Source organism: Lactuca saligna, chromosome 8 (assembly GCF_052625555.1).
Source record: "Lactuca saligna cultivar CGN05327 chromosome 8, ASM5262555v1, whole genome shotgun sequence".
In the NCBI taxonomy this organism is placed as follows: Eukaryota; Viridiplantae; Streptophyta; class Magnoliopsida; order Asterales; family Asteraceae; genus Lactuca; species Lactuca saligna.
In genome coordinates, this window is record NC_136424.1 from 120,592,213 (window position 1) to 120,620,208 (window position 27,996).

Sequence of the window (27,996 nt, forward strand, 5' to 3'; positions counted from 1 at the left end):
TTACACATTAATCTGATACATAAACCAAATACAACAACACCAATTCCAAAACCCCCTACTTAAACTGAAAGCAAAAAAAAAACCCTATTCGATTAAAAAAGAAAAACTGCAATGGTTACAAACCAAAAACCAAAACTCCATTACCATCCAAACCTTCACAAGATACTTAGAGATTAAAATAATACCAAAAAAAAAACACCCATGAACAAAACAACATCAGCTGGTAGTTCCACAATTCTGCACTTGCAATGACAACCCTCTCTTCCAATCGGTTCATTGAGCTTATCAAACCCAGAATCACCACCAATGCCCTAGCACACATAGGAGGATCAGACCATTGAAGGAACCCACATCTTGTACACTTCCAAAATTGTCTTCCAGGGTTACGATCCGTCCATGAAGTGATCTTCATTGTTTCATTCCCACATCTACAAGTCACCATCTTTGAATCAAAAGCGGTTGGATGTCGTGAAAGGTGCAACGGTCGAGCAACAATGGAAGGGAGAAGAGAGATGACGACTGATAAAGGTAAAGAGTTTGCCAAAAAATCGGACATGCAATTTCTTTTAAAGAGAGAAGGTTATAACTGAACTGACAAAATTACCCCTACAATATAAAATTAAAAAATGAGTTAACGGTAAAATGCTAACGAAGTGAGCCGGAAGGACCAAATGTTAAAAGTTTTGAAACCACAATGACCATCTGTGAGGTTTTTTGAACTTAGAGACTAAACTTGATATTTATGAAAACCATAGGAACCATTTTTGAAGTTTTGTCTTATATATATATATATATATATATATATATATATATATATATATATATATATATATATATATATATATATATATATATATATATATTCAATAATTTTATTCAAATGTTTTATCAAAAAATATACATTTTATTCATCACAAAAAATAACAAAACATCGTTTTCAGACACAGTCAAGCCATACCAGATTTCACTCAGTCGGCAACGAAACGATCAAAAACCGTTACACATACACTTTCAATGTAGGTTTTAGAAAACTTTATTTATTTATTTTTATCACAAGCAATTTTAATTTGTATCTATTCATCAATACATCTTTAACTTTTATCCCAAAAAGGAATCCACACTTTCAAAAATCCATTTGTTTTTCAACCAAAAATACAAATAAAGAAACATTCATGTAATTTAGTTTAGTACATAATGCAACATGAATATTAATTCGAGTGTTATGAAAATTTTCGAGTGAGTACCTTCGTGGATCATTTAATTTTCGGTTTATATAAGTAAATAACCATGTCATAAAAAAAATTACAAAACACATTCATAAAAAACTGCATAAGTGCATCACCTATTTACTTCACCCCAAGTCTTTTCAAAAAAAAAAAAAGAATATCTACAACAACCACCTTTTTCCAAATTTACAAAAAAATAAAAATAAACGTCAACTATCTTTTGGAAAGGATAAAATCGTCACACCACATTTAAATCTGATAGTAAATAAGAGTACAATTAATAAAAGGTCATCTAATATCTTGAGATTTCCCCCGAGTTTCTAGCTCTGCTTGCATCCATTGTTGAAATCATCTGTGGCATTGACATCCCCCCTGACACCACAATTTCTATACCCAAAAAAAAAAAAAACAAAATTACAATTCAGTTTTCCGTCAGACAGGGACTATTTTTGTAATCCCTTCAAACACATGGACCATTTCTGTAAAAATATCCGCACCAGAACCTTTTCCATAAATCACAGGAACAGTTTTTACAATTTATTTTCTAAATAAGGACCAAACGTGCCAACATGCAAAAATCTTGTGGCCAAAGTCTCGAACCCAATTTTTTTAAACACAGACCTTTTTTGTAAAAAAAAAAATGCACAGTGACATTTTCTGTAAATTACAGGAACAGTTTTTTTTGTAAATTATTTTCTACACAGGGACCAAACCTGCAAACATAGGAAAGTCTTGTGGCCAAAGTCTAAAACCCTAAAAGTATAATAATGTTCTAACTATAAAAAGAGTTGTAAATATATAAAAACGAAAGTACATTGCTATTTTTTTTACCTATTCCTTCACGAACAGATAAATTTGGTCTGATAACCTCTTTTGAATTCACCAAAAAAACATCCCCAATGTAAAGATGATTTGTTGGGACATATACTGTATACAGCTCCTCATCTCCCGAATAATTCTATGTCACAAAAATTCAATTATTGAACAAGGGTAGTTTGGGTATTACCATAAATATAATCAGATTAAAGGATGTGTAGAAACTACATACCTGAAGAGTGACTGATGAAGTAATAAATCCAAATGCATATTCACCGATTCGAGGATGTGCAATGATTGCAACTTCTTTAAAAGCTTGTGTGTTTTGATCTGTATCATTATGAATAAATAAAGATTGTGTCTTTTTTTTTTTTATATATTTTGACATAAATTTTATAAAAAAAATTACCTGGAGAAATAGCTGAACTGATCTGTTTGGATGCATTGTAGATGTGGCGAACGAATGGCATGCGTTTGATGAACCATTCTCCAAGGGTTAAAACAGATGCACCCAACCATGATGACATGAACACTCCAATTAGAAATATGAATGTGATTGAGGTTATGAACCCTAAACCTGTGAAAATATAAATTTGTAAGTATGATTGGAAGATATGAATGATAGTTATAAATGTTTGAAATGGATTATCATCGAGTGATTTACCGAATATGTTTATGCCAAGATGATCATAGATTGGAGAGAAGAATCCATCAACAAAATGTATAAACCACCATGTAATGTAGAAAGTAATAGCCATGGGTAATAAAATGACACTATAAAAAGGGTTAAAAGAAAACAATAAATGAGTGGGAAAAAAATAAAAATGTCTGAATTGAAAAAGGAAACTTGTTCTTAGTTTCTTACCATCCTGTCATAAACTTTTTAGATGCCCAGCTTCTGATAACTTTGCCGAAAGTCTACATAAAAGTAATAGTGTGTGTAAATGTAAATCAAACAAGTTTGTTTATAGTATTTTATGATTGATATAGACATTATTATAGTGGAATTAAAGAAGTTAATGATAATTATTTGAAGCTGAAAAGTAAATTAATACTTGATTTTAGGTTTGTGGCAACATGCCAACATGCGAGTTTGATGTACCATTTTTCTCTACAAACGAATCAATTATTTCTTATTCATGCTTATTGAGTGCCAGATTCAGTGTGAAAATGGCCAGTTTGGTTGATCAATGACAAAGATTCCCCAAATCTAAAAACCTAATTAGGGCACTTTCAGAAGTTTCAAAAACCAATGACTGATTTAGTTAACTTAAAACAGAATTGCGAATTCTATATCATACAACTGATTCCACCAAAACCCCATCACAATCATCTAAAATCCTAAAGTTCCATAAACAAAATTAAGCCAAATACATAGAAATATTAAAACCAGTTAGAGAGAGACCTCACGACCAGCGGTATGAGATGATGAAGTTGAAGAAGAAGAGGGTTTTGAAGAAGCGGCGGCAGCGTCATCGACGGTGTTAGCGACGGGTATAAGAAGCTCCCGATCTTTCTCTCGGCTAATCGGTAACTTTTCGTCCCCCATTACTTTCTCACTCTAAAACTTTGCTTCAAATTACAAAATCTGTAACTTTTTTGTATGTGGGTGCTATACTGTATACACCCACATACACACACTGAAATCTGAATTGGAATCAGGTGAATCTAAACCAAGGTAGTAGTCGCGAAGAATCAGAGGGTTTGTTGTTTGTGATTTGTGAGGAAGAGTAAGAAGCGATGTGTCGATTAAAAATGGTTATTTAAACCCTAAAATATATATAGATACTGTGTCATGTAATTTAGGCACAATCTTTGATGGGTGATGTTTTATGAGGGGCCGGTGGTCAATGAGCTGTACCTAATCATATGATTCCAGCTATTTACCACAAAAGTTACAAATCGTATCCCTATACTATTGCTTCAAGTCAGATTTAGTACCCAAACTTTAAGTCTCACCACTACTCATACAGTCGTCACAAACCGTTAAGTGTCCGGTTAAAGTCTAGTGCGTTTGTTAAATGAAAGCCTGTTTAAGGCCCAATTGTGAAGTGCGTAAAGCCTTATTGTGTCAACAAAAATAGGGAGATAAGTTGGTTTAGTTGACCTTTGCATATTGGGTCCCCCGCCTTCTGCTAGCCATGAAGGAACTAAGCCAATAAAACCGACCAAAAAATATTACTCTTTTTGTACATTCTTTAATAAAATACATGCACCCACGTTTATATCCTCCAACAAAACGTGATACACCAACAAAATCACAAACAAAGAAACAAAACTTCTCATAAATGTTAAATCTCCAATTCTCTCTCAGTTTTCTTGGTTTATTTCACCTTTCTATAGATAAAATTCGTTTTCAAAAGAGTAGCTCAAACAAATTCAGAGCATGCATCATGCCATAGATATGCACAAATTTTCATAAACATCAAATCATATCAACCGCAGAAACATTGTAAAAAGCAAGAAGCATGGATGAACTCAACCGCAATATAGCTCAAGTTCCAGAAGAAGCTCGTATCGAGGTCAAGAAAAGGCCCAACTCTGGTGAGTTTTCGATAACAAGTACATTTACGTCTTTTATACAAATGAGAGATGTCCCACCTTTTGGGGTGAGACACCAAATTGCAATTTATGTCACGTTAACATCAGTATCAGTCCAATACATGTCAAACACAGTACAATCTATCCTGTCATGTCGTGTGTGACCAACTGTTTCTATTTTTTTTTTTTTGGAAAAGATGAATTTGTTAAAGATTTTTATTTTATTTTATTTTGGTAGACATAGAACAAATGAAGGAAAGATTTGCAAAGTTGCTTTTGGGGGAAGATATGTCGGGTCATGGCAACGGGGTTTCATCGGCTTTAGCTCTATCGAATGCAATTACAAATCTAGCCGGTAATATTTTCTTTCTAAATTCCAAATTAATACATTTTTATTCATTTATATTATGTTTTTTTTTTTGGGTATTTCTACAAAAACAAGTCAAACCCTTTGACTATTTTTGCAGCTTCTGTATTTGGAAAACAAAATAAATTGGCTCCAATGCCGGAAGATTTAAAAAAGAGATGGAGAAAAGAAGTTAATTGGCTCCTATCAGTTACAGACAACATCGTTGAGTTCGTTCCATCTCAACAACAAGGAAAAGATGGATCAAATATGGAGGTCAACTATGTGTATTTTTAGGTGTTTTTGTGTGTGTGTGTGTGTTTAATATTTTATAAAATTATATCCCTCAACTTATTTTTTTTACTATTATTTTTGCAGATTATGGTCACACAACAACGAAGAGATCTCCTCATGAACATCCCTGCCATTAAGAAGCTTGATGCCATGCTCATTGTAATGAATCCTACATAAATTTATCATCTTAAAAGTCCAAAACGCCCCTACTGTTTAGATAACTTCAAATAAATTTTAATTTTAACGAAAGTATTAATATTAATATTAATATAAATAAATATTTCAGGATTGTTTAGATAACTTCAAAGATGAGAAAGAATTCTGGTATGTGGCAAAGGATGCAGATGAATCTGAAAAAGGTGTCCAGAGAATTGATAGATGGTGGCTACCAAGTGTTAAAGTTCCTGAAGGAGGGCTTTCAGATGAAACAAGAAAATGGATGCAGCATCAAAAGGAATGTTGCAATCAAGTTCTTAAAGCTTCCATGGCCATTAATGCTCATGTTCTTTCAGAAATGGAGATCCCAGAAACCTACATCGAAACTCTCCCCAAGGTAATCTTTGAGAATTTCTTTCTTTCAGGCTTCATGATTTGTTACCTAATCTATGAATTTATCTATCTCCACAACAGAATGGTAAAGCTAGCCTAGGAGATTCGATCTACAAGAGCATTACAGATGAGTATTTTGATCCTGGAGAATTCCTATCTTCCATGGACACATCATCAGATCAGAATGTGATGGAGCTCAAGAACAGAATAGAAGCTTCAATTGTGATATGGAAGAGAAAGATGAATCAAAAAGAGTTGAAATCGTCATGGGGTTCAAGCGTAAGTTCAGAAAAAAGAGAAGTATTTGAAGAAAGAGCAGAAACAATTTTACTCCTCCTGAAACATAGATTCGCAGGACTTCCACAATCATCACTCGACATTAGCAAAATCGAGTACAATAAAGTATGATCAAAATCCAAAAACCCTAATATATCTAATCTCCCCTTTTGTAATACAGTATAACTGATAGATTTTCTGATTATGAAATGTGTAGGATATTGGTCACGCTGTGCTCGAGAGCTATTCGAGGGCGTTACAGAGTTTGGCGAACACAGTGATGAACAGTATAGAAGACGTACTTTATGCAGATGAAGTTGTACGAAATCCAGAAATGGAGACGATGATGAAGAAGGAGCAATCAGTGGATGTTGTAGCACTATCAATATCAATATCATCACCGCGAGCGATACGAGGAGTGAAGGATTGGACGGGAGTTCATAGTCCTAAAGGAAAACCTAGCTCGATGAATCTGTTGGATTCGATGGGGTGGGGTTTCGATCAAGGGAAAATGGAGATGATGAATGGGAACTCTAGTCCAGTGAAAATTTTGACGAAAGCGAAGATGTCGTATATTGAGAAGCTTGAGGCTTATGGATTAAGAAGCCCAACTGCTAGACATTAATCATTAATGGCTTCCTAACTGTTAGAACAAGGTAAAGGAAAAAGCATTGTGAGAGTGAGGTGAAAAGAGTAGGAGTAGTGATTCGAGCTGTCAAGATTTTTGTTTCGAATTATGGCTTTCTATTGATCGAGACTGGTGTCCAATTTAAGTAGCAAAGACGGGGACAATTCTCCTGTATCATAACACTTCCCATTTCATAGAATGTGAATATGAATAAACTTCTTTTTGTCACTTAAATAATAAATGACTAACTTGATTGGTATTTTATTATTATTATTATTATTATTTTTTTTGGAATAGGCCAAACTGTTTAGGATTTAAAGTTTATCTATTATGTATCCGTGTATAATCTTTATTTGATATCAAACAATAATATCAAGACAATCTATTTTATATCATGGTATCAGAATTCAGAGTCAAACTCTCTCTCTCTCTCACACACACAAACACCACCAAAATGTTGATGGAACGGTGTTGTGATTAGGCGGCCACCCCTTTTGGCACCTTCACGCATTGAGCCCTTGGAATGGTCTTAAAACAAGAACAGGTAATCTGGATACAAATAAAGCTTAGGACAAAAAGGAAGAACTCAATAATTGTAATACTCATTTTCCAAGTAGTTATCAAGTTTTTGTTTTTATTATCACTATAAATAGATTTTAAGAAATGTATAATAACATGGTTTTTTAACCTTTGCACGCCTTAGAAGTGATTTTCCAAATCTTCTAAGAAAAAAAAGGATGCACAAACATTTTAACATCTACAGTCTCCTAAAAATAAACAATCAGTTAAAAATAGTTATAATGTACGAATAATATGTATATATATGTTCCTACATTCAGAAAACAAATCAAGAAATGAACATGATAAGTAATTTATGAAGAAAAAAAGAAGTTGTTGCAACTGAATTCAACACTTTGAAATTGTACACACAAGTGTCAAGCAAACCAAACTTTCCACTTAACATTCACACCCTGAAGATGATCTTTGTTGCTGCCCACTTCCCACATCAATCGTGTCCGGAAGGTATCTTCATCCACAACAAAACATGAAAAAAAAAACACTCAGCCTGACAGAGTGACAGTGACAATGACAATTGTCAGTGTTAGTGACAGATGTCAATGGGAAAAAACTTGCATCTTTTTTCCCACCAAGAAAGTGGAACAGAGATTAGACCCAATCTTTTGCTTGTGCAAAAGACGAAAATGCCCTTCTCATCTTCATCATAAAAATAGTCCTAGAAAGCTTGTCAAGTCTAGTCATGTTTTATCTTATTATACCATTTTTTTACATTATTTTTGTAATGAGAGTATGAGACCCACGATTATATCTTCATTTTTTCATGACAAAATAAGTGAATTTAATGATATTAAATGAGGGAAATGAATATAAACTTACATTTCTTCCTCGGGTTCGTTTTTGAGGGCGTTTTTGGCAATGCACTCGAAAGCAGCATCAACATTAAACCCCTCCTTTGCAGAAGTTTCAAAGTATGGAATGTTTCCTTTTGAAGCACACCATGCTCTTGCTTTCTTCTCAGACACCTGGAAATTAGGATAAAGAGATTATTATAAAATCTTGATGCATACTTTAAAAACCACACGAATTAAAAGATACACATTTTTCATGATTCAATATTTCAATTTGGTTTATAGAATGTTTTTGGAAGGAATGAAATCTGTCAAAAGAATTATAATATCACAAATTAGAATTTTGGGTATGAAATGAGAGATCAAATTTTCAATTAAGAAGATGGAATTCAAGAACAAAGAATCATCTTATCTCACCACTCGACTATTGCCTCCATCAACATCAACTTTGTTCCCCAATACAACAAATGGGAAGTTTTCTGGGTCAGAAGGGCTAGCCTGAAAATTCATGACAAAATCTTCAGTAGTTTATAACATGTACAACATGGTGTTAGACTGTGTTCGTGTGTTGTAAATTGTAATGAATCACTGAGTGACACCTGTTACCTGAATCAAAAACTCTTCCCTCCAATTATTTAGGTTATCAAATGACTTCTTGACATTAACATCATAGACAAGGACACAACAATCTGCACCTCTGTAAAATGCCACACCAAGGCTTTGAAACCTTTCTTGTCCTGCTGTATCCCATATCTGAAAGTACACAAAATATCATGCCATTTAAGGTTTCTGAAACAATAATGTCTTTTATGGATCATTTTGGAAGCATGTCTACCATTATAAAAGATGATGTGAGGGAAAGAAAGAGAAACTATGGTATACGAAATGGAGAATATATCTACACATGCAATGTTCTAATGAGATAGAACTAAATGTGATTATCAAACATAATGAACATGTTGCATAAAAAAGATATGAGATAAATATGGAAAGAGGAAGAAGACGAAGAGATAGTATGATGAAGACCTGCAATGTGAAAAGCCTGTCCTCGAATTGGACTTCTTTGGTTAAGAAATCAGCTCCAATGGTGGCTTTATACTGATTACTGAACTTTCGATTCACATATCTAAGTTAGAACCATTTAAGGGCAACATCAATAGCACAGCTGCATTTTAATTGTTGACAGCAGACCTAGTTCTAGTAAGTGCAGAATTGGTATGAGCATATTTGAAATTATAAAATCATTAGCATTTTATGATCTGATCTAATCGCAATCTTTTACTCCTAAAGCTTTAGATCCATATAATCGAAATTTGAAGTTAGACTAAATGGATTGACATCCAAAGTAGTGTAGCTTTCTATGAACAGAGGGAGTAAAATTATGATCGACATCACGAATTGGATTTAATATCTACCAATTCATACTAAATAGTATTAAATATTTAAATGCATAATTGTTTAGAAAACATCTAGAACTGAAGGATACTGATTCATAAGAGAGGTCTTCCCAACGCTGAAATTCGCCAATAAACATCAAAAACAGTTTAATAGACTCTAAATCAGTTTATCCAAACAATTATCAATCACAAAAACGTAAATTTAAAAATTAAAGGAGACATAGAGACCCGCTATCGCCGAGGATTATGACCTTGAGCAGCATTCGACGACGAGACGCCATGGATTCCGAGCTTCAAAATCTCTGATTCACTTTCTAAGCTGAAAAGATATCTAGGGCTTGAATCACATCACGAATTCAAAATCAAAAAGATAATCAAACCGCACGTTTAATTTTCGTCTTCGTTATATTTTCAATTGACACCCCTCTAGATATATCGAGTGTACGGAAACTGAATCTTTTTGACATATAGAAACATTTAACAGGAAAAAGCAACCAGGTTGTCAATAAGGCCTTCTAGAATTTTTATTTGACCATTTCACATCGGGACTTCACGCGGCAATTATTAATTTGTATATTAAAATATAATTTTCATTTCTTTTTTGTAAATTAAAATGTACTTTTTTATTTTTTATTTTTTTTATTAATGTATTATATATTTTATTTTATTTTTTCTAATAAAATTCATCATCTTTTTCATCAATCACATAAGGTCAACCGGTATACCATCAACGAACCCGGTCATGGTCTACATGGCCGCGGAAAATGGTCGTGCACACTAGCCTGGCTGTTCGTGGTGGTTTGTAGTGGGGAGGACGAAAGACAACACCCAATCGTTTTCTTTTTTTATCTGAGTTTTGAATCTCTCTCTTCTTTTTTTTCTCTTTCGTTCTTAGTGAAAAGTATTTAGATGGTTTGTGGTTGCTGAAAGGGTTGATCCGGAAGCTCTCCACGATTGATGTTGTGGAGAGTATAGCAGATGGTCTAAGTTAAAAGTTACTAAAAAAGAAAATCAAAATTGCTCCTTAAAATAAAAAACTTTAAAAAAAATATAGAAATCTATTTTATGAATGTAAATATATTCTTGTAAATTAAAAATTGTAAATACATTTACATTTTATTTTAATTTAAGCAAAAAATAATTTTGTAATACGCAGTATGACCCGTTGGAAATTTTGTTGTTTTTTTTTAAACTAGACAAAATATTATAAATTTATTAATTTATCATATCAAATATTGGTTATTTTGTTGTGCGTCTTTATAATATATTTATTATAAAAATTTGACTTAATAATAACATCATATTTTAAAAAAATCTGATTGAAATTTTTTGACAGATACAACCATTTCTTTTAATTATTTTGTCTTACAAAGTAACAAAATACGAGAGGATATACATGCATAATCAATATATGTTTTTATCATTCTTATTAGTCTACTTTGGGTTTCCTAGCACCATAGGATAGGATGTGGAACTCATAATACAACAGATCATATACAATAATATTATTAACTTAAAATCTATAATCGTAGTAGTTTTACAATCCATAAAGATCTAAGGTAATCCACAATGAGAGTTTAATAGAATAAACTTGAATATAATATAAAGGAAAGAGAATGTGGAGTTAAATCACCATTGAACGGTTGAATAAAATATGTAGTGAAAAGTTGTGAGTTTTTTAAGAATTTAATTGAATATATATAGTTGCTTTCCTAATTGACACTCTATTCAACTCTCCATTAGTTTAATGCATTAGAGATGGTCTAACAATGAGTGGTACTATCAACTTGTTGCCGGTTTGTTGTAACTCTAATTGAATCGATTATAAATTTATTTATTTTCTAAATTTACTTATTTTAAAATATATTTCGCTTACATAAACTTTCTAATGTTAGGCCAACCTACCATTAGTCCAATACAAATTAAGCGAGTCCAAAACCCAACTATCAAAACTTGTTACTTGAAAAAGCTTATAAACATCCATTTTTATATAACTTCTCGCAAAAAGAAAAAGATCAAAACATATTATGTTTAAATTCATATTTATTTGTATAACATTATTCTTTCAATTGTTTTTTAACAACTACCCTTCAATTTTAAATTACATGATTATCCCATAGTCGCCCTAAATCCCACATAACGTGCTAGCCATTATCCATAAACGACGACGTCCAAAATGACAAATGACAGCTACGATTATTTTGTCAAACCCTTTTAAAAATCCTCCATTTTCAATCCAACTGTCAAAAACAAACACCCCACAAAAGTCTCAACAAAAACTCTTTGAATCTTTCAAATTAGCATCCCTTTTATTCTTTCAAATTAAAGAATTGTATACCATTATATAGTTTCAAAAAAGACCAAAACAAATTTAAATACATATCCAAAAAAAAAAAAAATTAGCATCCGATTTTTATACAATTATAATTAATCAAAACCCATCGCTATAACCCCGAGTATCTTTCCTCAACTTCCCCATCTCCATTTCTCGTGTATTTTGCCCCTCACTACTTGACCCAGACGGGTTCAACCCATATTCACTCGTGGGTCGACTATACTCACTACTCGCATATTCTTGTGTCCCGAGAGCCATTTTTCTGAATTTAACCATATCTTCGTTATATTGAGCCGTATCGTAGTCTGAGCTCCCATTGTAGACTGAACTGTGTCCCGGTCTGATCCCCTCATCGAGATCAGACAGGGACACATCGCCTTCTAGGGCGCGAACCACCTGGCTCATCTTGGGCCGCCGGCGGGCCGAGTGGCGGACACACACGGCGGCACATGACACCATGCGGGCCATCTCGCTATGGTTGTAGTCTTTTGGTAGACGTTGGTCAACTATGGAGTCAAAGTTTCCATCTTCTAAAGCTCGGGTTAGCAATGGCCTTGCCTGTAATTTGGTAGATTTTTCAAAGTATAATGAGTCAATACGAAACTTTTAATAACCGAAAGTATAATATTTGTAGAAAAGATCAAGGGTTCAAGTTTTAGCAGTATGTGTCAGACACCTAGTGGGACCACTGTATATCTGATTTACATCTCACATGATGTTGCAGGCCAGGGTTACACTGAAAAATGACGTAAGTTGATATTTTTTACTCACCCAGTCGACTAAACTATCGTCCATGAAAGTTTGAGCCGTATCAACAGGTCTTCGTCCGGTTATCAATTCCAAGAGCATGACCCCGTATGAGAAAACATCGGATTTCTCCGTGAGTTTTCCAGAAGCTGCATACTCTGGTGCTAGATAACTATATAAAATTTAAAACAAAAAAAAATGAAAAATTATTCGATTAAAAAAACGGAATTCCAAATGAAGAAAATCATACCCGAAAGTTCCCATCACTCGGGTTGAGACGTGAGTGGCTACATCAGAAGTAATCTTGGCAAGCCCAAAATCAGCAACCTGAGAAATTACGCGGCAACAATAAATACAAAACTAATAGACATCATAAAGTCGTCAGTCTGACATGACAGGTTGTACTGTGTTTTGTTGTTTATTATAGCATATTACTTTCGTTTCTTTCTATTACAACAATGTACTTTCAATTTTTTTGTATTTCTTGCATTTAACCCAACAAAAAAATGCAATTTTTTATCGCATCCATATCAAAAGATCTTACCTTTGCTTCAAAATTGAATTCAAGAAGAATGTTAGCAGCCTTGATATCACGATGAATAATCTTGGGATGACCTGGAAATAACGAAAACAAAACGTTGAGATTTTTTTTTTATTTGTAAAATATATCACAATAAATGTTAAAAAAAATAAAATAAAACTTACAGTCCTCATGGAGATAAGCTAGTCCTTTTGCAGCTCCTAGAGCAATCCTCAATCTTGTTGAGAAGTCCATCACAGGGCGATTCTTGCCTGAAACATTATTCAGGATTATAAATTCACAATCTTTATACTAAATTAGCAATTTTTTTGAAAAGGGTTTCTCAAAGATCGAATCTTTAAGTAATAAAGCTTCGATCCTTGATATAATTTAATGGATCGGGATGAAGAAATGAAGAACATACCATGTAAATGATACTCCATTGTGTTGTTTGGAACAAATTCATAAACAAGCATTCTTTGATCTCCACTAATGCAATATCCAACTAAAGAAACAAGATGTTTGTGATGAACTCGACTAATGATCTCCACCTCCGCCTGAAACTCCCGTTCTCCCTGTCCACTTCCGGCTTTCAATGATTTAACGGCGACCTCTTTTCCGTTCGGAAGCACTCCTTTATGGACGTATCCGAACCCACCTTGTCCGAGGAGGTTGGCTTCGGAGAAACCTTCGGTAGCCATGGCTAATTCTTCGTATGTGAATGTGCTTTTCGAGAAACCTAGTGACATACCAGGGGTAGGCGGTGGAAGTGTGTTCGAACCGCCGGAGTAATTTGATCCTGAACCACCGCTGCTACTCAGAAACGGTGGCCGCGGTGGAGGCTGTGGTGAAGGTGATCTAGCTGGTGATTGTGGTGGCCGTGTTCCCATTGGCGGGGGTTTCAGTGGTGGCATCATTACGACGTGATCGCCGGGAGGTGGCGCGTTGTGCTGCCATTGTTGAGGATGGTAAGGATCGGCTGCACCACCAGTCAAACAATCAGCATCAAAATTCACAAATAACAAGAAATTAAGATCCCTAATGAAATTTTGGTGAACGGAATCTGACCTTTAGGTGGTGGAGGTGGAGGAACATAGTAACCGGCAGGGTCGTTGGTTCTTCTTTTCTTCTTTTTACAACAAATAAACAGAATACTAAATATCGCGAGTATCAGAACTCCGCCGATGGCGATTCCAACGACGGCCCCGGTTGAAATTCCGGAAGAGCCGTCAGACGACGGAGCCGCGGGAGGACTAGAAGACACACTCCTGGGAGGCGGTGGAGAGGATGTAGTTTGTCCCGGAGTAGACGGTGGGCTGTTTCTTGGAACGGATGGTGGCGGGTTAGATGGCGTGGAGCCGGGAGGTGACGGAGGTGATGGAGTCGGAGGCGATGGTGATGGTAGCGTAGGAGTAGCTGAGGAAGGGGGCGGGGAGGTTGTTGTGGGTGGTGCGGGGGAAGTGGTTGGAGGTGGAGTAACAGGAGTCGGGGGAGAAGGAACAGGGGTGACGGGGGTTGGTGGGGTTGGAGACGGCGGCGGAGAAAGAGGTGTGGATGGAGGTGGGGGAGAAGCAGGGGTGGATGGAGGCGGGGCAGAAGGAGTAGGTGGTGGTGCAGTTGCAGCGGGTGGTGGTGAAGTGGTGTTAGTGGATGGTGGTGTAGATGGGGTGGTGGGTGCCGGAGAAGCTACCGGCGGTGGAGAAGACATAATCAAGATTGCTTACAGGCGTGAGGCGGTGGTTGCGGAAACAAATGTTGAAAAAATTGTAGAAAAAGACGGCGTGGATTTGTTTTTCCGGCGAGAATTTCTCCTTTGATTGGGAGAATAAATGGATTAAATTTGAGGGTTTTGAAGAATTCAAGTGATGATGATGATGATTATACATGTGCGATTGGAGAACAGGGTGTAGCAAAATACGGTGGTGGGACCAACGCGGAGGGGCCACGGATGTTCATTTGTCTTACTCGGCCACTTCATCTCAAAATACTCTTTTTTGGCAAAATTAAAATAAATTGTGATAAATCTTAAATATTTTTTTCCTAAAAAATTTGCTGATTATTATTGATTTTTTAATAAAATAATAAATTAAACAGAAAATAGTTAAATGAAGTCATGAAATTATTATCGTAAAGTATAAACAAAAAAAGGCCAGAGCTGATTTGTTGATTTAATCTACAAATAATCACAAATTTCGAAATATGTTTACTGTAAAATCATTGTTTCATATAGTATTTATTTCTTGTATAGTCCCTGTCAAAAAGAAATTATATGCATAGAGAATTTTTATTTTCATACTTTGGAATTGTTATTTATATGCTGTGGAATTATTCATATTATTTTGAGGTACATAGTTTTTTTTTTTTTTTTTTTTTTTTTTTTTTTTTTATCGATTTCATAATTTTTTTTTCTTATTAGATTTTTAAACACCATTTGCACGGCAAAGAAAGATTTGTATAATGTGAAAGTAAAGTGTCGTGAGACATATTTTTCCAACAAAAAGGTATAAAAAAAAGTCTAAAAAGTATATGAAGACCTAATTTTGAATCAAATAGTAATGATTATTTTTGGAAGACTAAAAAATAATGATCTATTTTGTTATAAAAAACTTGTATGAATGTGATTATATTTGTTTTCTAGTTATAAATATATATTTAATATATTAATTAAGGGCAAATGACATAAAATATAATATATTTTTATTTTATTTCGACATTGAATTATTTTTTATTTTAAATCGAACATCATAATTTTTCAAGGCCATTCACTCTCATGGGTCACTCGGTTTGTCATGTTGAGTTGGAGAATGTAAAATCAAAATCGTCAAAAATATATTAAAAAAATTACACATAGTGTCTTTATAACCTAAAAATGGAAAATGCAAGTAGAAAAAAAAGTAAAATGTTGTGTTTTTTTGGTGACATTTAATGAAAATATAAAAATGTAATATTGAACAAAATTAGAAAAATACGATATTGGATTTAAAACAAAAAATAATGCCAATTAATTAACTATAAAAAAAAACATCAAACCAAGCTAATCATGCATTATAAAAATTCGAAATAATGAGAGACGAAACACGAGTGTAGGACATTTTGTATTGAAAAAAATAGGGAAATTAAACATGAATGTTGGTCAATTCAAAATAAACATACATATTTGACTTTTGTTAGACGAGTAGCCAATATCTAACAAATACATAAATGTGATACAAAAGAGTGTAGAACGTTGGTTATGGTACTTCATAAATGACATGCACGTCTTTTTGCATCATCCTTTTTTACATTTTAATTTATAAGCATTGCAATTTGCAACAATTAATGATCGAAAAAGACCCCAACACCTTTGTACTTTTAGGATGAATAATAAAGTACGTTTTCCACATTGTGTAACGTTATCTACAACCCATAATATCATGTTATTACAGCACATTGCGGAAGTTATATCTTTTTTTAAGATGGTATAATACTAACAAATTCAACCTTTAAAGGTTTGCTATTTTTTTTATTAATTTATGTATGTACGAGCAAGTATAACTTGGTAGTATGGTAACATATCTATCATACTGTTTTATAAAGAAAAGGTTAAGGAAATGCTAAAAAAATCAAGGTATTATTTTCATTGTTAAAAAAATCCCCAAATGTTCAAAAAGTCGTTATTTTCTTTTTGTGTCTATTAAAACTATTAGTTCAAATTAAAATTTAACAATTATTTATTGGTTAATAAGATTTTTTACATGTTACTTCGTTATCAAATGTAATATAATTATTGGTGGTGACTTTTGTTCACATCATAATTCCATATTGATATATTTTTTTAAATCAAATAGTTATGTTAAATTACATATTAAATTGGGAGCTAGATAATTTTTGTAACTAAAAAAACAAAATTTAAATCTTTGATTCTGATTGTAATGATGTGATATGATTGATTCAAATTATTGTTTATTTAGTTATATTATTAATCTTGATAAAGTCAAAATAAAAGTTGGTAACGGGTGGTTGCTCCGAGTGAAAGGCAAACATGGGTTTGCTTTAAAGAATGAAGCCATGAAAGACGGTGACAATATTCCTAAACATCCATTTTCTATCAACTTGACATGTTCAAACCTTTACCAAAAAAATATATTTATGAGTTGGATTCCAAATGTCCAATTTTATAAGGTACCCAACAACCTACATAGATGTATATATATTGAATGGTGTGATTTAGGTTTTTTCATGTAGTGGAGTAGTATACATCAGTTGTAGGTATTATTAAGTGGGGGAAAATGTAAGGAGAAAAATGTGATCGACCTTAAATTTTAATTTTTTCCTAGCTTGGAACTTGTATCACAAATCCTTTTTTACTATAAACTTTTATGATTATCTATGATATTATATTACTATTTCCATTTCCCAATGTGGATCTTATGTATCGCTTCTCGAACATTTGTGATCTCACTTCACATATGTTTTTGTAAGAGCATCAACAAGTTGATAATAGCTTTTTCAAGGGTTATTTATTTAGTTAAATAAACTTTTAAAAAGTTAGAAGTATATATCATATAAATATAATATATAATACAATGTGCTACTTATAAGCATCGAAAATGATTTATAAGGGTAAGTATGTTTTAAAAACGTTCAAAAAACATCATTCAAAATTTTTATGTTAAAAAAAACATATCTATTTAATCGCTTTGTACAAAAAAGACAAACAAACTTTATGTTTTGTTCCAATCACATCCACTAATAACCAGCATCTATAGGTAAAAGGGAAATTTTTACCTGTAAACATAATTGAGGAAAAAAAAAAAGATGACATGGCATTCTTACGTGGATTAAGGGAAATTATCAATACATAATTGACTTAAGGATGGAGTGAAGCACAAAAGCAACGGAAACTCTCTAGGGTTTGATCGATCAACCTTTCTGATTCTCTACTCAAATCGATCTATGACCATGTTTGTGGTTTCTATAGGAATTTTGACTAAATTGCCCCTGTAGACTCTTGTATTTGTCTGTGGTCAAGGGTATAAATGTCATTGATTATTTATTACTGGGTTTGAACCCTAAGTCAGATGGTGAACCCAAAGTCTGTAGTCAAGGGTATAAATGTCATTGATTCTTCATTAAAAATCGATTTAGTAGTTTATATAGCATGAATGTTTATACTTTACTCATGGTTGTCTGCAAAGTGGTAGTAAAGTCTCCCGAAAGATGCCAAATAAATAACTAGAAGAGCTCACCAACAGGTATAGGAAAATGTTGTATCTTGGTTACTACAATGTATCCTCGTGTGTCTGATATATTAAAGAAAATGATAATATTTGTTTTAAAGGCTTTTGACTCGATAAAGAAATCCCTTCCTAAAAAAATCAACGATGCGAAACGATTGGAAAAAGAAGTAACACTAAATAAATTCATTCACTATTTAAAAAAATGAAATTTACAGTAATTATGGTTATATTGGTTGATTTTTGTTCATGTTTTCAGGTTGAAGAGTTGACTAAAAAGTTTACAAATTCGACCGAAGATATATGAAAAGCTATGGAAAATGCAATCACATAGAGTGGAAAGAACAAATTATTTGTCTAATCTTTGATGTTACGTTTGAGGGGAGTTTCACATAATTTAAGGATTTAAGCATAAATTTAGGGGGTTCTATGCAAACAATTGTAACACCCTGAATCCTGGATGAGAAATTTAAGAGTTATAATGCACTTTGGAGGACCTACTCGACGAGTTGGTTGGTCCCGCCTCGTCGTGTAGGGGCTGAACTGGCCACACGAGTTATGAAGCCTACTCGGCGAGTCGAAGGGCTGGACTCGACGAGTTAAGTATGTATTGAGAAAACCCTATTCTAGGGCTTGTACCCTATTTAAAGGCCCTTAAGCCCTCATTTCCGCCCCCTGTTCATTTAGACAAATTAAAAGAAACCCGAAACGAGCTAGAGTCACTTATGAGAGAAGGAGAGGCTAAGAGAGTGTATATTGGTGGGATCTTTAAAGAAGCTTGAGGAGCAAGAGGCTTGGAACAAGAAGGAGACCTTGGACCCAACACCTACACTATTTTAGCAACCATCTACAGGTACAAAGTCACCACCTTGGTCACTATTTTGTTAGATCTCTTTCTAGAGAGTTTTTGGGCTTTATCCCATACATCTTTTGGTTTGGAGTTGTTGAACTGGTCATGCAAGTTGAGACTATATATCTGAGCTATATGAGTCCCTATGAGCCTAAAGATTCAAGTTTTATCAAGCTTTGGGCAATTCTTCAAGCATAAAGACCTTCATGGAGCTTGTTTTGACATTTTGAGCCCTATATGCCATACATGAACGTAAAGCTTGTAGCCTTACGTGATGATTCAACCTTAGGAGGCTAGATCCAGAGTATGAGACCTTAATTATGTCTAAAATCGCTTGAATGATGAAATGGACTGAAGAGACGCGATGAGTTGGTGAGTCGACTCGACGAGTTGAGAGAGTTTTACCCGTCTTTGGATTCAGAATGGACTCGACGAGTTGATGAGACAACTCGACAAGTAGGTAGGGTTTTCCTGATCTTTTAGATGTTGCATGGACCCAACGAGTTGGCTAGTAACTCGGCGAGTAGACTCGGGTTTTCACGATTTACTGAGTTCTGAGGACTCGACTAGTTCATGAGTTGTACTCGGCGAGTTGAGTCAACATGGACTGTTGACTTGAGTGTTGACCTCTGTTGACTTTTAGAGCTGGGTCAATTTTGACTGTTAACTTTGGGGTTTTGGTCAATTGGAGATTTTGGAGGCCATGGAGGGGCGGAGATTAGACCAGCAACTCGAGTGTGGGATACATTGCTTACTCTGCAAAGTGACTCTTCTCGCTATTCTTACCTAGAGTGGTAATCTTTGTGTGACTGGAGGGTCTTATGTACTTATATTGAGTATTGTGATATTATGTATTTTATCTTTGTGATATATGCTATATTATTTTGTGCATTTTGAGATCGAATCGGAGGATCCAACCCGAGCTGTGAGATCGGAGGGTCCTCACTGAGATACATGACCGGAGGGTCTAACCCGAGCTATGAGACCGGAGGGTCCTCATTGAGACACATGACCGGAGGGTCTACACCGAGCCGTGAGACCGGAGGGTCCTCACCGAGATGCATGACTGGAGGGTCCATACCTAGCTATAGCCATGAGAGACATATTATTTGTGTATGTGGTATTTTGGAGAACTCACTAAGCTTCGTGCTTACCGTGTTGTGTGATATGTGTTTCATGTACTTTTCAAGATCGCGGGAAGGTGTCGGCTTGATTGTACACACGAGATGGAGTTATGTTTTGAGGATCCTGAATTTTATTCAAACAATTATGAATATGTGTTTTTGATAATTTGATATTTTGGGAAATTTGTGAATGTGATAATGAGATTTATGTGAATTTAAAACAAAAAATTTATTTGAAAATTTACGGTGTTACAACAATAGTTTTGGTATTTTTGTGGGAATTGTATGTTTGGTGTGTCGATGGATTTGAGAGAAATCTATAACATTTTCATGCTTTCATAATTCGACAAGTGTTATAAATAAACAAAAGCTGTAGAAGAATGAAAACTGAAAAAAAGGGAATAAGGTAAACTGGAAAAATACTTGTATGATATAAATATGTAATAAAATGATATTTTGGAAAAAAAAGGACCGACTTTTATTCAAAAAAATGTTTTGGCTTTGGTGTTATTAAACGTCAACAACCAAGAACATGCCAAATGCTCATTATATCTAAATCTCATTAGTATAATCGGTGGTAATATACAAAAATACATATGTTGAGGCATTACACTTCTGACATATTAATGCATTGTGACAAATTAAGGCAATGTACTTTTAGTTTTGTCCCTTCACAGTTTTGACCTAGATAGTTTTATCCCTTGACTTTAACATTGATATTATACCCTTGACATCAGACATGAAAATTTTATTCTCACGAGCAATGAAAGTACATTGATATAATACATAAAAAAACAAGCAATAAATCATATGCAATCATCTGTGATAAAATATAAACAAAACACCAATATAGCAACTTACTTCCATCTCATTCAAATAGAGCTTCACTATCAATCACTTGTATTTTACTGGTATCTTAAAAGTCTTTCAATAGAATTTCATTGGCATCCGACTTTCACAACCATATATGATATATCTACTGGTAGCTTAAGGGTAAATTGGTCATTTTTTGCATAAGTGAGTTTTGATTTTGTCTGTTGTAATAGGCAATGGTAATTCACCATCTGTAATTTAATGCATATGTTTTATTAATGTCATTCCACAAGTATTATTGTTAAGCTTTACTTCTCAAGGGAAATGGTGATTTTTGTGTTGGTTTTGTTTGTAGTTTAATGCATATAATGTGTTAATGTCATTCAAGGGGTATTATTGTTAAGCTTTACTTCTCAAGGGTAAATTGTTTATTTTTTCATTGGTTTTGTTTTTCGTTTAAGGCATTTGTTGTATTAATGTCATTCCAGGGGTATTATTGTCAAGCTTTACTTCTCAATGGTAAATTGGTCATTTTTTTAGCATAAGTCAATTTTGGTTTTGTTTGTTGTAATAGATAATGATTTCACTGTTATCTCAATGTATTTCACAATAAAAGAATGGGAAAAACCAATGAAAGTGTCCATAACATAATCAACAAAAATCACATGAAACCTGACCCATGGGGGAAAACGTCAAAATCTCCAACAAGAAACATAACTTCAACAAATGAGTCTAACTCACGGAGATAGAGAGAGTAGAGTAGTAGAAGAAAAGTATGAGCTTGAGTTGGAGTTCAACAATGGAGAATCCATGAAAGTTGAAGAAGTCGACCAACAAGAGCCGTATGCATCAGTTATGAGCTTGTGACCTAAATTGACTTATCAAGGTGGGTTTTTCATTTGTTGGGTAGATTTGTCAACTTACCACCTAAATATGCTAGCTCAACAAAAATATGTCGACTCATCTACTAACTTGAAAGAGCCGATAAGGTTAAGGTGACATTTGAACAATAAGTATAGTTCATTGGTATTTTTTGTATAGACATCTTATTTGGATGGTGTTTTTTAACATCTTAAACTTGAATGATATTTTTTGAACAAATTTGAAACATACTTACTACCCTTATAAGTCATTTTCCCTTATGAACAGTGTCTTATCTTTATACCTCATAATTTGGCAAAAACATTTTATTTGGCTTTTACTATTTTCGTTCTATGCCAAGAGTTACGTTGATTCTAGAAGTTTTACCATAAGTTACATAAATAGTCCTTATAATTTGTTTGTTTATTCAAAAGTTATATACTTTTGATTTGTTTAACATTTTGTTGTTTTAAGTTACCCGACTCATAAAAGTTTTAATTGCTTTAACTTTTGTTGTTTTAAGTTACATAAATGTTCCCTAATATTCACTTTTATAACATAATATTTATTGATCTACTACACTCATCTACTATCCCCAGATACACACACAAAATAGAAACAACAAACGAAAAAAAACCAAATAAACACTAAAATATGTAAACATCAAAAATATATATATATATATATATATATATATATATATATATATATATATATATATATATATAGACACACACACTAACTGTCGTGAAACATGAATCACCTTCTAATTAAAATAATAATATAACATGGAAGTATTAATGTACTTGTAACATCTCGGAAATTATAAGATTCGTATGACATGCATAAGTTTGAATCAATGAAGTATGGAAGTTTTTCAAGCCTAGGACCTTAATTGCTAGATGGTTGTTGGAGGAAAGGCTCGAACGCAGGGCGTTCATATCTTGAACGCTCAACGTTCAGTGCATGAAGATGATGCAGAGGCCAAGACGAACGCGGGGCGTTCTAGGGAGGAACGTAGCGCGTTCGTCGTCTGCACTCAAAACCCTAAATGTGCACTATTTAAACAACTTAAGACCCAAGGCTCTTGATTCTGTCAGCCTCTACAGTACCCTAAGCCTCTTTTCGAAATCCTAACCCTAATTGTGAGTGTGTAAGCTTGGAAGACCATCTTTGAGTGTATTTTGGTGTTCTTGAGGGAGAGTGATCATCTTGGAGCCTAATTGACCAAGGAAGAGCTTTTGCATCCAGGTTCTCCAGCTCATTTGCAAGCCTCAGAAGGTATAAAGTTTCTATCTTGCTATCTTATAGCTTAAGATCTAGATTAGGGCTTGTTTGGGCTTCTTATGATCATATGGATGCTCTTTGGGAGTTTGAGCTACTCCAAGAGCCTAGGATTTAAGATCCTCATGTTTTTGAGTTGTTAGAGTCATAAAAATTGTAACTTGATGGTTGAGGACCAACCATACAAAGGTTTTGGGTCTTGGTTTATAGATAGGAAGCCTTAATTGATCTTTGGGTCCTTTTGGGCCAATAAAATCCAATACTTTCTTGTAAAATGAACTTCTAGGTCTTAATCCCAAGACCAAAATGATAAGTAGTGTTGTACTAGAAAATAGTATAATGTAGTCTTATCACTTTATAAAACTGATTGAAGGTAAGTTAGCCCAATAAACCAAACATATTGTTAATACCCCATGTGAGTTATTATAATCGTGCTAAATGACATAGAGGGCATGTCACAATGCTCTTCAAGCGTCGGAATGTTATGACATTTGTCACCCCAGAACTGTCGGTCTAACAGTAGTTATTCACAAGTATCACACTCTCTTACAGGAGATTCCAGTTAAAATATAAGACTTTTGTAGGTACTCTAGTAAGTACGTGAAGATAGTGTCTCACAGCCTTGTATCAACAAGTATATGTATAGTGTAAGGAAAGATCTTTTGTAAGTGGAAAAATTTCCTTTCTATAGGAGTTTCGTAGTGTAAAATAATTATACCTTTAAACAATTATTTCTTTCTCCCGAGAGGGTAAACTAGTGAAAATGCCCCATAAACTATACTTATTATAGTTTATAAAAATGTTTCGGTGATATGAAAGACCTTTGTATGTAATGTTATCATTTTTACATGATAAAAGTAATGTGGAATGAAATAATTATATGTATTTTTTATATAATTATGCACCTTGCTCAACAGGTTACAAATGTGATAAAGTTTCATAAACTATACTTACATAGTTTATTATAGTAATTTAAATTTGTATCCAATATATATATATATATATATATATATATATATAATAGCGTGTTTGTATTCCTTTTTCACGGCTTTATGTTTTTTATCAAAACTTTGCATGTAAAAGTTCAGAAGTTTGATAGTAAAGTTATTTCATGTATTTAGCACGTTTTCGCAAAAAGTAAGAAAATGTATTTAAACATTTGTTTTTATGTAAGTTTTCTTGTGTTTTACTTGTATCCCCCCCCCCCCCTTTAAAGCATGGAAAAAGTCTCGAAAAATGTAGGGGTATGAACTTGCTTTGAGTGTGTTTGTGGTTGTATAGAGAGGTGATGGTGAAGATCTTCTAGTCTAAAACACTTGAAGGAGGTTGAAGAACCCTTTGAAGATGGTATTATCACCATAAGTTTTAACACATGATAATGTGTGTAAATCAGATGAATCTAACATGAAAGTGTGTAGAAACACTAGATTAATAAGAAATACTTACCAAAAATTCTAGGAACCAACGTGGAAAATAAATCCTTAGAAGGTTGAACTTGATCTTGAGAGAAATGGTAGAGAAGATAGAGAAAATTTTAAAATGTGAAGGGTGTTGTAAGAGCTCTCGGCCGAAGTTAAATATGGGGAAAAAGAGAGTGGGGTGGGGTGAAGTGACGTTTGCATTGATTTGTGTAAGATATCACATTGAAAAAAATGCACCAATCACGTCACAAGACCATCGAAATCACATGATGATTTCGGCCTAGTACCACCAAGATCCCAAGAGAATTTCGGTCCAAGCTCCATCCGAAAACACCATTTGTCCACCAAAATCACATGGTGATTTCGGTCCAGGTGCCACCGAGATCCTATGGTGATTTTGGTCTAAGAACCACCGAAATCCCATGTTGACGGTTCAATACCCAACCGAAATCTTAGTGATTTTGGTCCTAGGACAAAAACTTTAAAAGTAAAGTGTAAACTGAAAATTTATGACCAAATCAGTTGACCTTCGTTGAATTGTTGGACTTTTTCTGACTTGGTGACTTTATTTGACCCAGAACTGCCAATTGTCACATTATCCCCCCGTTAGAGGGAATTTCGTCCCGAAATTTGTTCTTGAGTGGGCACTCATGAGTCAGGGAAAAGATGTGGATACTTCTGTTTCATTTGATCTTCTCATTCCTATGTGAATTCATGCCCTCATTTAGCGTTCCAACGAACCTTTACAATGGGTTTGAGGCTTTGTTTCGTCCTCTTAACATCCCTATCCATGAGTTCCACAAGTTCTTCTATGAATTGTAGACTTTCGTTTACCTCGATTTCATCAAGTGGGATTAAAAGAGTCTCATCGGATAAACACTTTTTCAAGTTGGACACGTGGAAGGTGGGGTGTACGTTGCTGAGTTCATGTGGTAGTCGAAGTTTATAAGCTATCGGGCCGATTCTAGCAAGGATCTCGAATGGCCCAATATACTCGAATTCAGTTTCCCATGTTTTCCAAAATGTATCATTCCCTTCCAGGGTGAGACATTTAACAGAATGCGATCACTAACCTGCAATTCCAAGGGTTTGCGTCGCTTATCTGCATGTCTCTTTTTCCAATCCTGAGATGCCTTTAATCGTTCTTGGTTCTAAACAATCTTCTTCATAGTTTCCTGTATGATCTTAGGGCATGTTAGTGTGCTATTATACACTTGTCCTCTCGCTAGTTACGTGTCACCCATAACGGTGTTCTACATTTGCGCCCATAGAGAGCTTTGAATGGCGCGACTTTAATGCTAGTGTGATAGCTGTTATTGTATGAGATTTTGATGAGTGGTAAATGGGTATCCCAGGCTTTACTAAAGTCTATTACACAAGCTCTCAACATATCTTCCAGCGTTTGAATAGTTCTCTCGCTTTGCCCGTCTGTATGAGGGTGATAAGTTGTACTCATGTTGAGTTGGGTCCCCAAGGAGTTTTGTAGTGATTGCCAAAATCATGAAGTAAATTTGTTATCTCTATCAGAGATGATGGATATTGGCAGCCCATGGAGTTGTACAATTTCTTTAATGTGCGTCCCTGTTAGCTTCTCCATCTTGTCGATCTCTTTTATTGGTAGTAAGTGTGCGGATTTGGTTAACCTATCAACGATCACCCAGATGGTGTCGAGTCCACCCGTTGTATTAGGCAACTTGGTTATAAAATCCATGGTTATCCGCTCCCACTTCCACTCGGGTATGTTCAGTTGCTGAAGCAAACCCGAGGGATTCTGGTATTCTATCTTGACCTTGGCGCAAGTCAGGCGCTTGCCCACATAAGTAGCAATTTCAGCCTTCATGTTTAGCCACCAATAAAGTTTCATGAGGTCCATGTACATGTTGTCTGTATCGGGGTTAACAGAGTATTTGGTTTTGTGAGCCTCGTTCATGACAAACTCTCTGTCCACTCCAAATTTTGGTGTCCAGATTCGGTTCATGAGGTAATAAGCTCCGTCGTCCTTGACTGCAAGGTTCTTATCCATTCATTGCAAGGCTTCACTTACGACATTCTCAGGTTTCAAAACTTCCAGTTGAGCCTCTTTGATTTGTGTGGACAGGTGTGAATGGATGGTCATGGTTAATGATTTTACTCAGCGGTCCGAGTATTCTTTTCAACTTAGGGCATCCGCTACAACGTTGGCCTTGCCTGGATGATAGTGAATCTCGCATTTGTAGTTATTTAGTAGCTCTACCCATCATCATTTCCTCATGTTGAGCTCCTTTTGTTTGAGGATGTGTTGGAGACTCTTATGGTCTGTGAAGATTGTGCACTTTGTACCATAAAGGTAGTGCCTCCATATCTTCAGGGCGAATAATAATGCTCCCAGTTCGAGGTCATGTGTGGGATAGTTGGCCTCATGAGTTTTAAGTTGTCTCGAGGTGTAAGCAATGACATTTCCCCATTTCATGAGTACACAACCTAGCCCTTGCTTGGACACATCACAGTAGACCACAAAATCTTTCGTTCCTTCTGGAAGTGACAAGATTGGAGCGATGCATAGGGTTCACTTTAGCGTTTGGAAAATATCTTCTTGTTTCTCCTCCCGATTGAAGGTTACAACTTTCTGAGTCAAGGTGGTGAGTGGCTTTACGATCTTGGAAACATTTTGTATAAACATTCGGAAGTAGCCAGCTAGACCTAATAATTGACAGATTTCCATTGGTGTTCTTGGTGTTGCCCATTTTTCAATTGCCATGAATTTGGAAGGGTCCATGTGTACCTTTCCTTGCTGACCACTTGGCCTAAGAAAATCCACTCTTCGAATACATAATTCTCATTTCGAGAGCTTCCCATACAACTTCTTTGCCCTTAATGTTTCCAAGACTTTCCATAGGGGCTAACTATGTTCTTCCTTACTTCATGAGTAGACTAGTATGTCATTAATGAATACTATCATGAATTTGTCTATGTAGGGTACTATTAACGTATCCCTCAGAGGAAACATCAAAAAGAGAAGTCAAAACTAGTACCGGGCTTGGCCTCAGCTGAACTCAGTCGGACCAAGTTTGAGGCCAAGGTCGGACCTTCGCTAGTGCGAAAGACATAGGCGTGACAATTATGGTGTATAGCAGCGCTATAACCTCCTCACCAAGGAATAACACCCTGACGAGCATGGGACCATTCAGAGCATCCCACATGCTCGTATGATGATACCCACGATCTCCGTAATAACTAAAAGATCCTCCTCTAGTTAATGAGGAGAGGAAGCAAAAAGGGCGTGACGAAGGATCTTCCAGTATGAGCCTGCCATGTTACGCCCCAAGAAGGAATGTCCAACAAAATCAGTTGGGGCCCACATGCCTCTCAAACCAGGTATAAAAGGACCCTTCTTCCTCGCAAAGTG

The 27,996-nt window shown here is 34.8% G+C and overlaps 4 protein-coding genes across 4 annotated transcripts; 1 reads left to right on the forward strand and 3 right to left on the reverse strand.

Moving 5' to 3' along the window:
- Window positions 1-1,318: 1,318 nt before the first annotated feature.
- Window positions 1,319-4,227, reverse strand: LOC145011320 (protein LIKE COV 1-like). Its single transcript, XM_078970020.1, has 7 exons — window positions 3,448-4,227; window positions 2,908-2,960; window positions 2,707-2,816; window positions 2,452-2,619; window positions 2,275-2,372; window positions 2,058-2,184; window positions 1,319-1,613 (listed from the first exon to the last, which is right to left on the reverse strand). Exons 1-7 carry the CDS (start codon window positions 3,589-3,591, stop codon window positions 1,519-1,521), a joined length of 795 nt encoding a protein of 264 aa, XP_078826146.1. The 5' UTR covers window positions 3,592-4,227; the 3' UTR covers window positions 1,319-1,518.
- A 95-nt stretch (window positions 4,228-4,322) lies between these two features.
- Window positions 4,323-6,940, forward strand: LOC145011317 (rho guanine nucleotide exchange factor 8-like). The gene is made up of 7 exons (XM_078970018.1): window positions 4,323-4,586; window positions 4,822-4,938; window positions 5,051-5,205; window positions 5,308-5,382; window positions 5,510-5,776; window positions 5,854-6,174; window positions 6,266-6,940. The coding sequence occupies exons 1-7, from the start codon at window positions 4,511-4,513 to the stop codon at window positions 6,671-6,673; spliced, it is 1,419 nt and encodes a 472-aa protein (XP_078826144.1). The 5' UTR covers window positions 4,323-4,510; the 3' UTR covers window positions 6,674-6,940.
- Window positions 6,941-7,444: 504 nt separating this feature from the next.
- LOC145011321 (ras-related protein Rab7) lies at window positions 7,445-9,852 on the reverse strand. The gene is made up of 7 exons (XM_078970021.1): window positions 9,669-9,852; window positions 9,530-9,556; window positions 9,070-9,169; window positions 8,650-8,796; window positions 8,461-8,541; window positions 8,072-8,217; window positions 7,445-7,703 (listed from the first exon to the last, which is right to left on the reverse strand). The coding sequence occupies exons 1-7, from the start codon at window positions 9,719-9,721 to the stop codon at window positions 7,634-7,636; spliced, it is 624 nt and encodes a 207-aa protein (XP_078826147.1). The 5' UTR covers window positions 9,722-9,852; the 3' UTR covers window positions 7,445-7,633.
- Window positions 9,853-11,722: 1,870 nt separating this feature from the next.
- LOC145011316 (proline-rich receptor-like protein kinase PERK15) lies at window positions 11,723-14,908 on the reverse strand. Its single transcript, XM_078970017.1, has 7 exons — window positions 14,111-14,908; window positions 13,467-14,021; window positions 13,228-13,314; window positions 13,067-13,137; window positions 12,773-12,849; window positions 12,547-12,694; window positions 11,723-12,333 (listed from the first exon to the last, which is right to left on the reverse strand). Exons 1-7 carry the CDS (start codon window positions 14,748-14,750, stop codon window positions 11,872-11,874), a joined length of 2,040 nt encoding a protein of 679 aa, XP_078826143.1. The 5' UTR covers window positions 14,751-14,908; the 3' UTR covers window positions 11,723-11,871.
- Window positions 14,909-27,996: the final 13,088 nt, after the last annotated feature.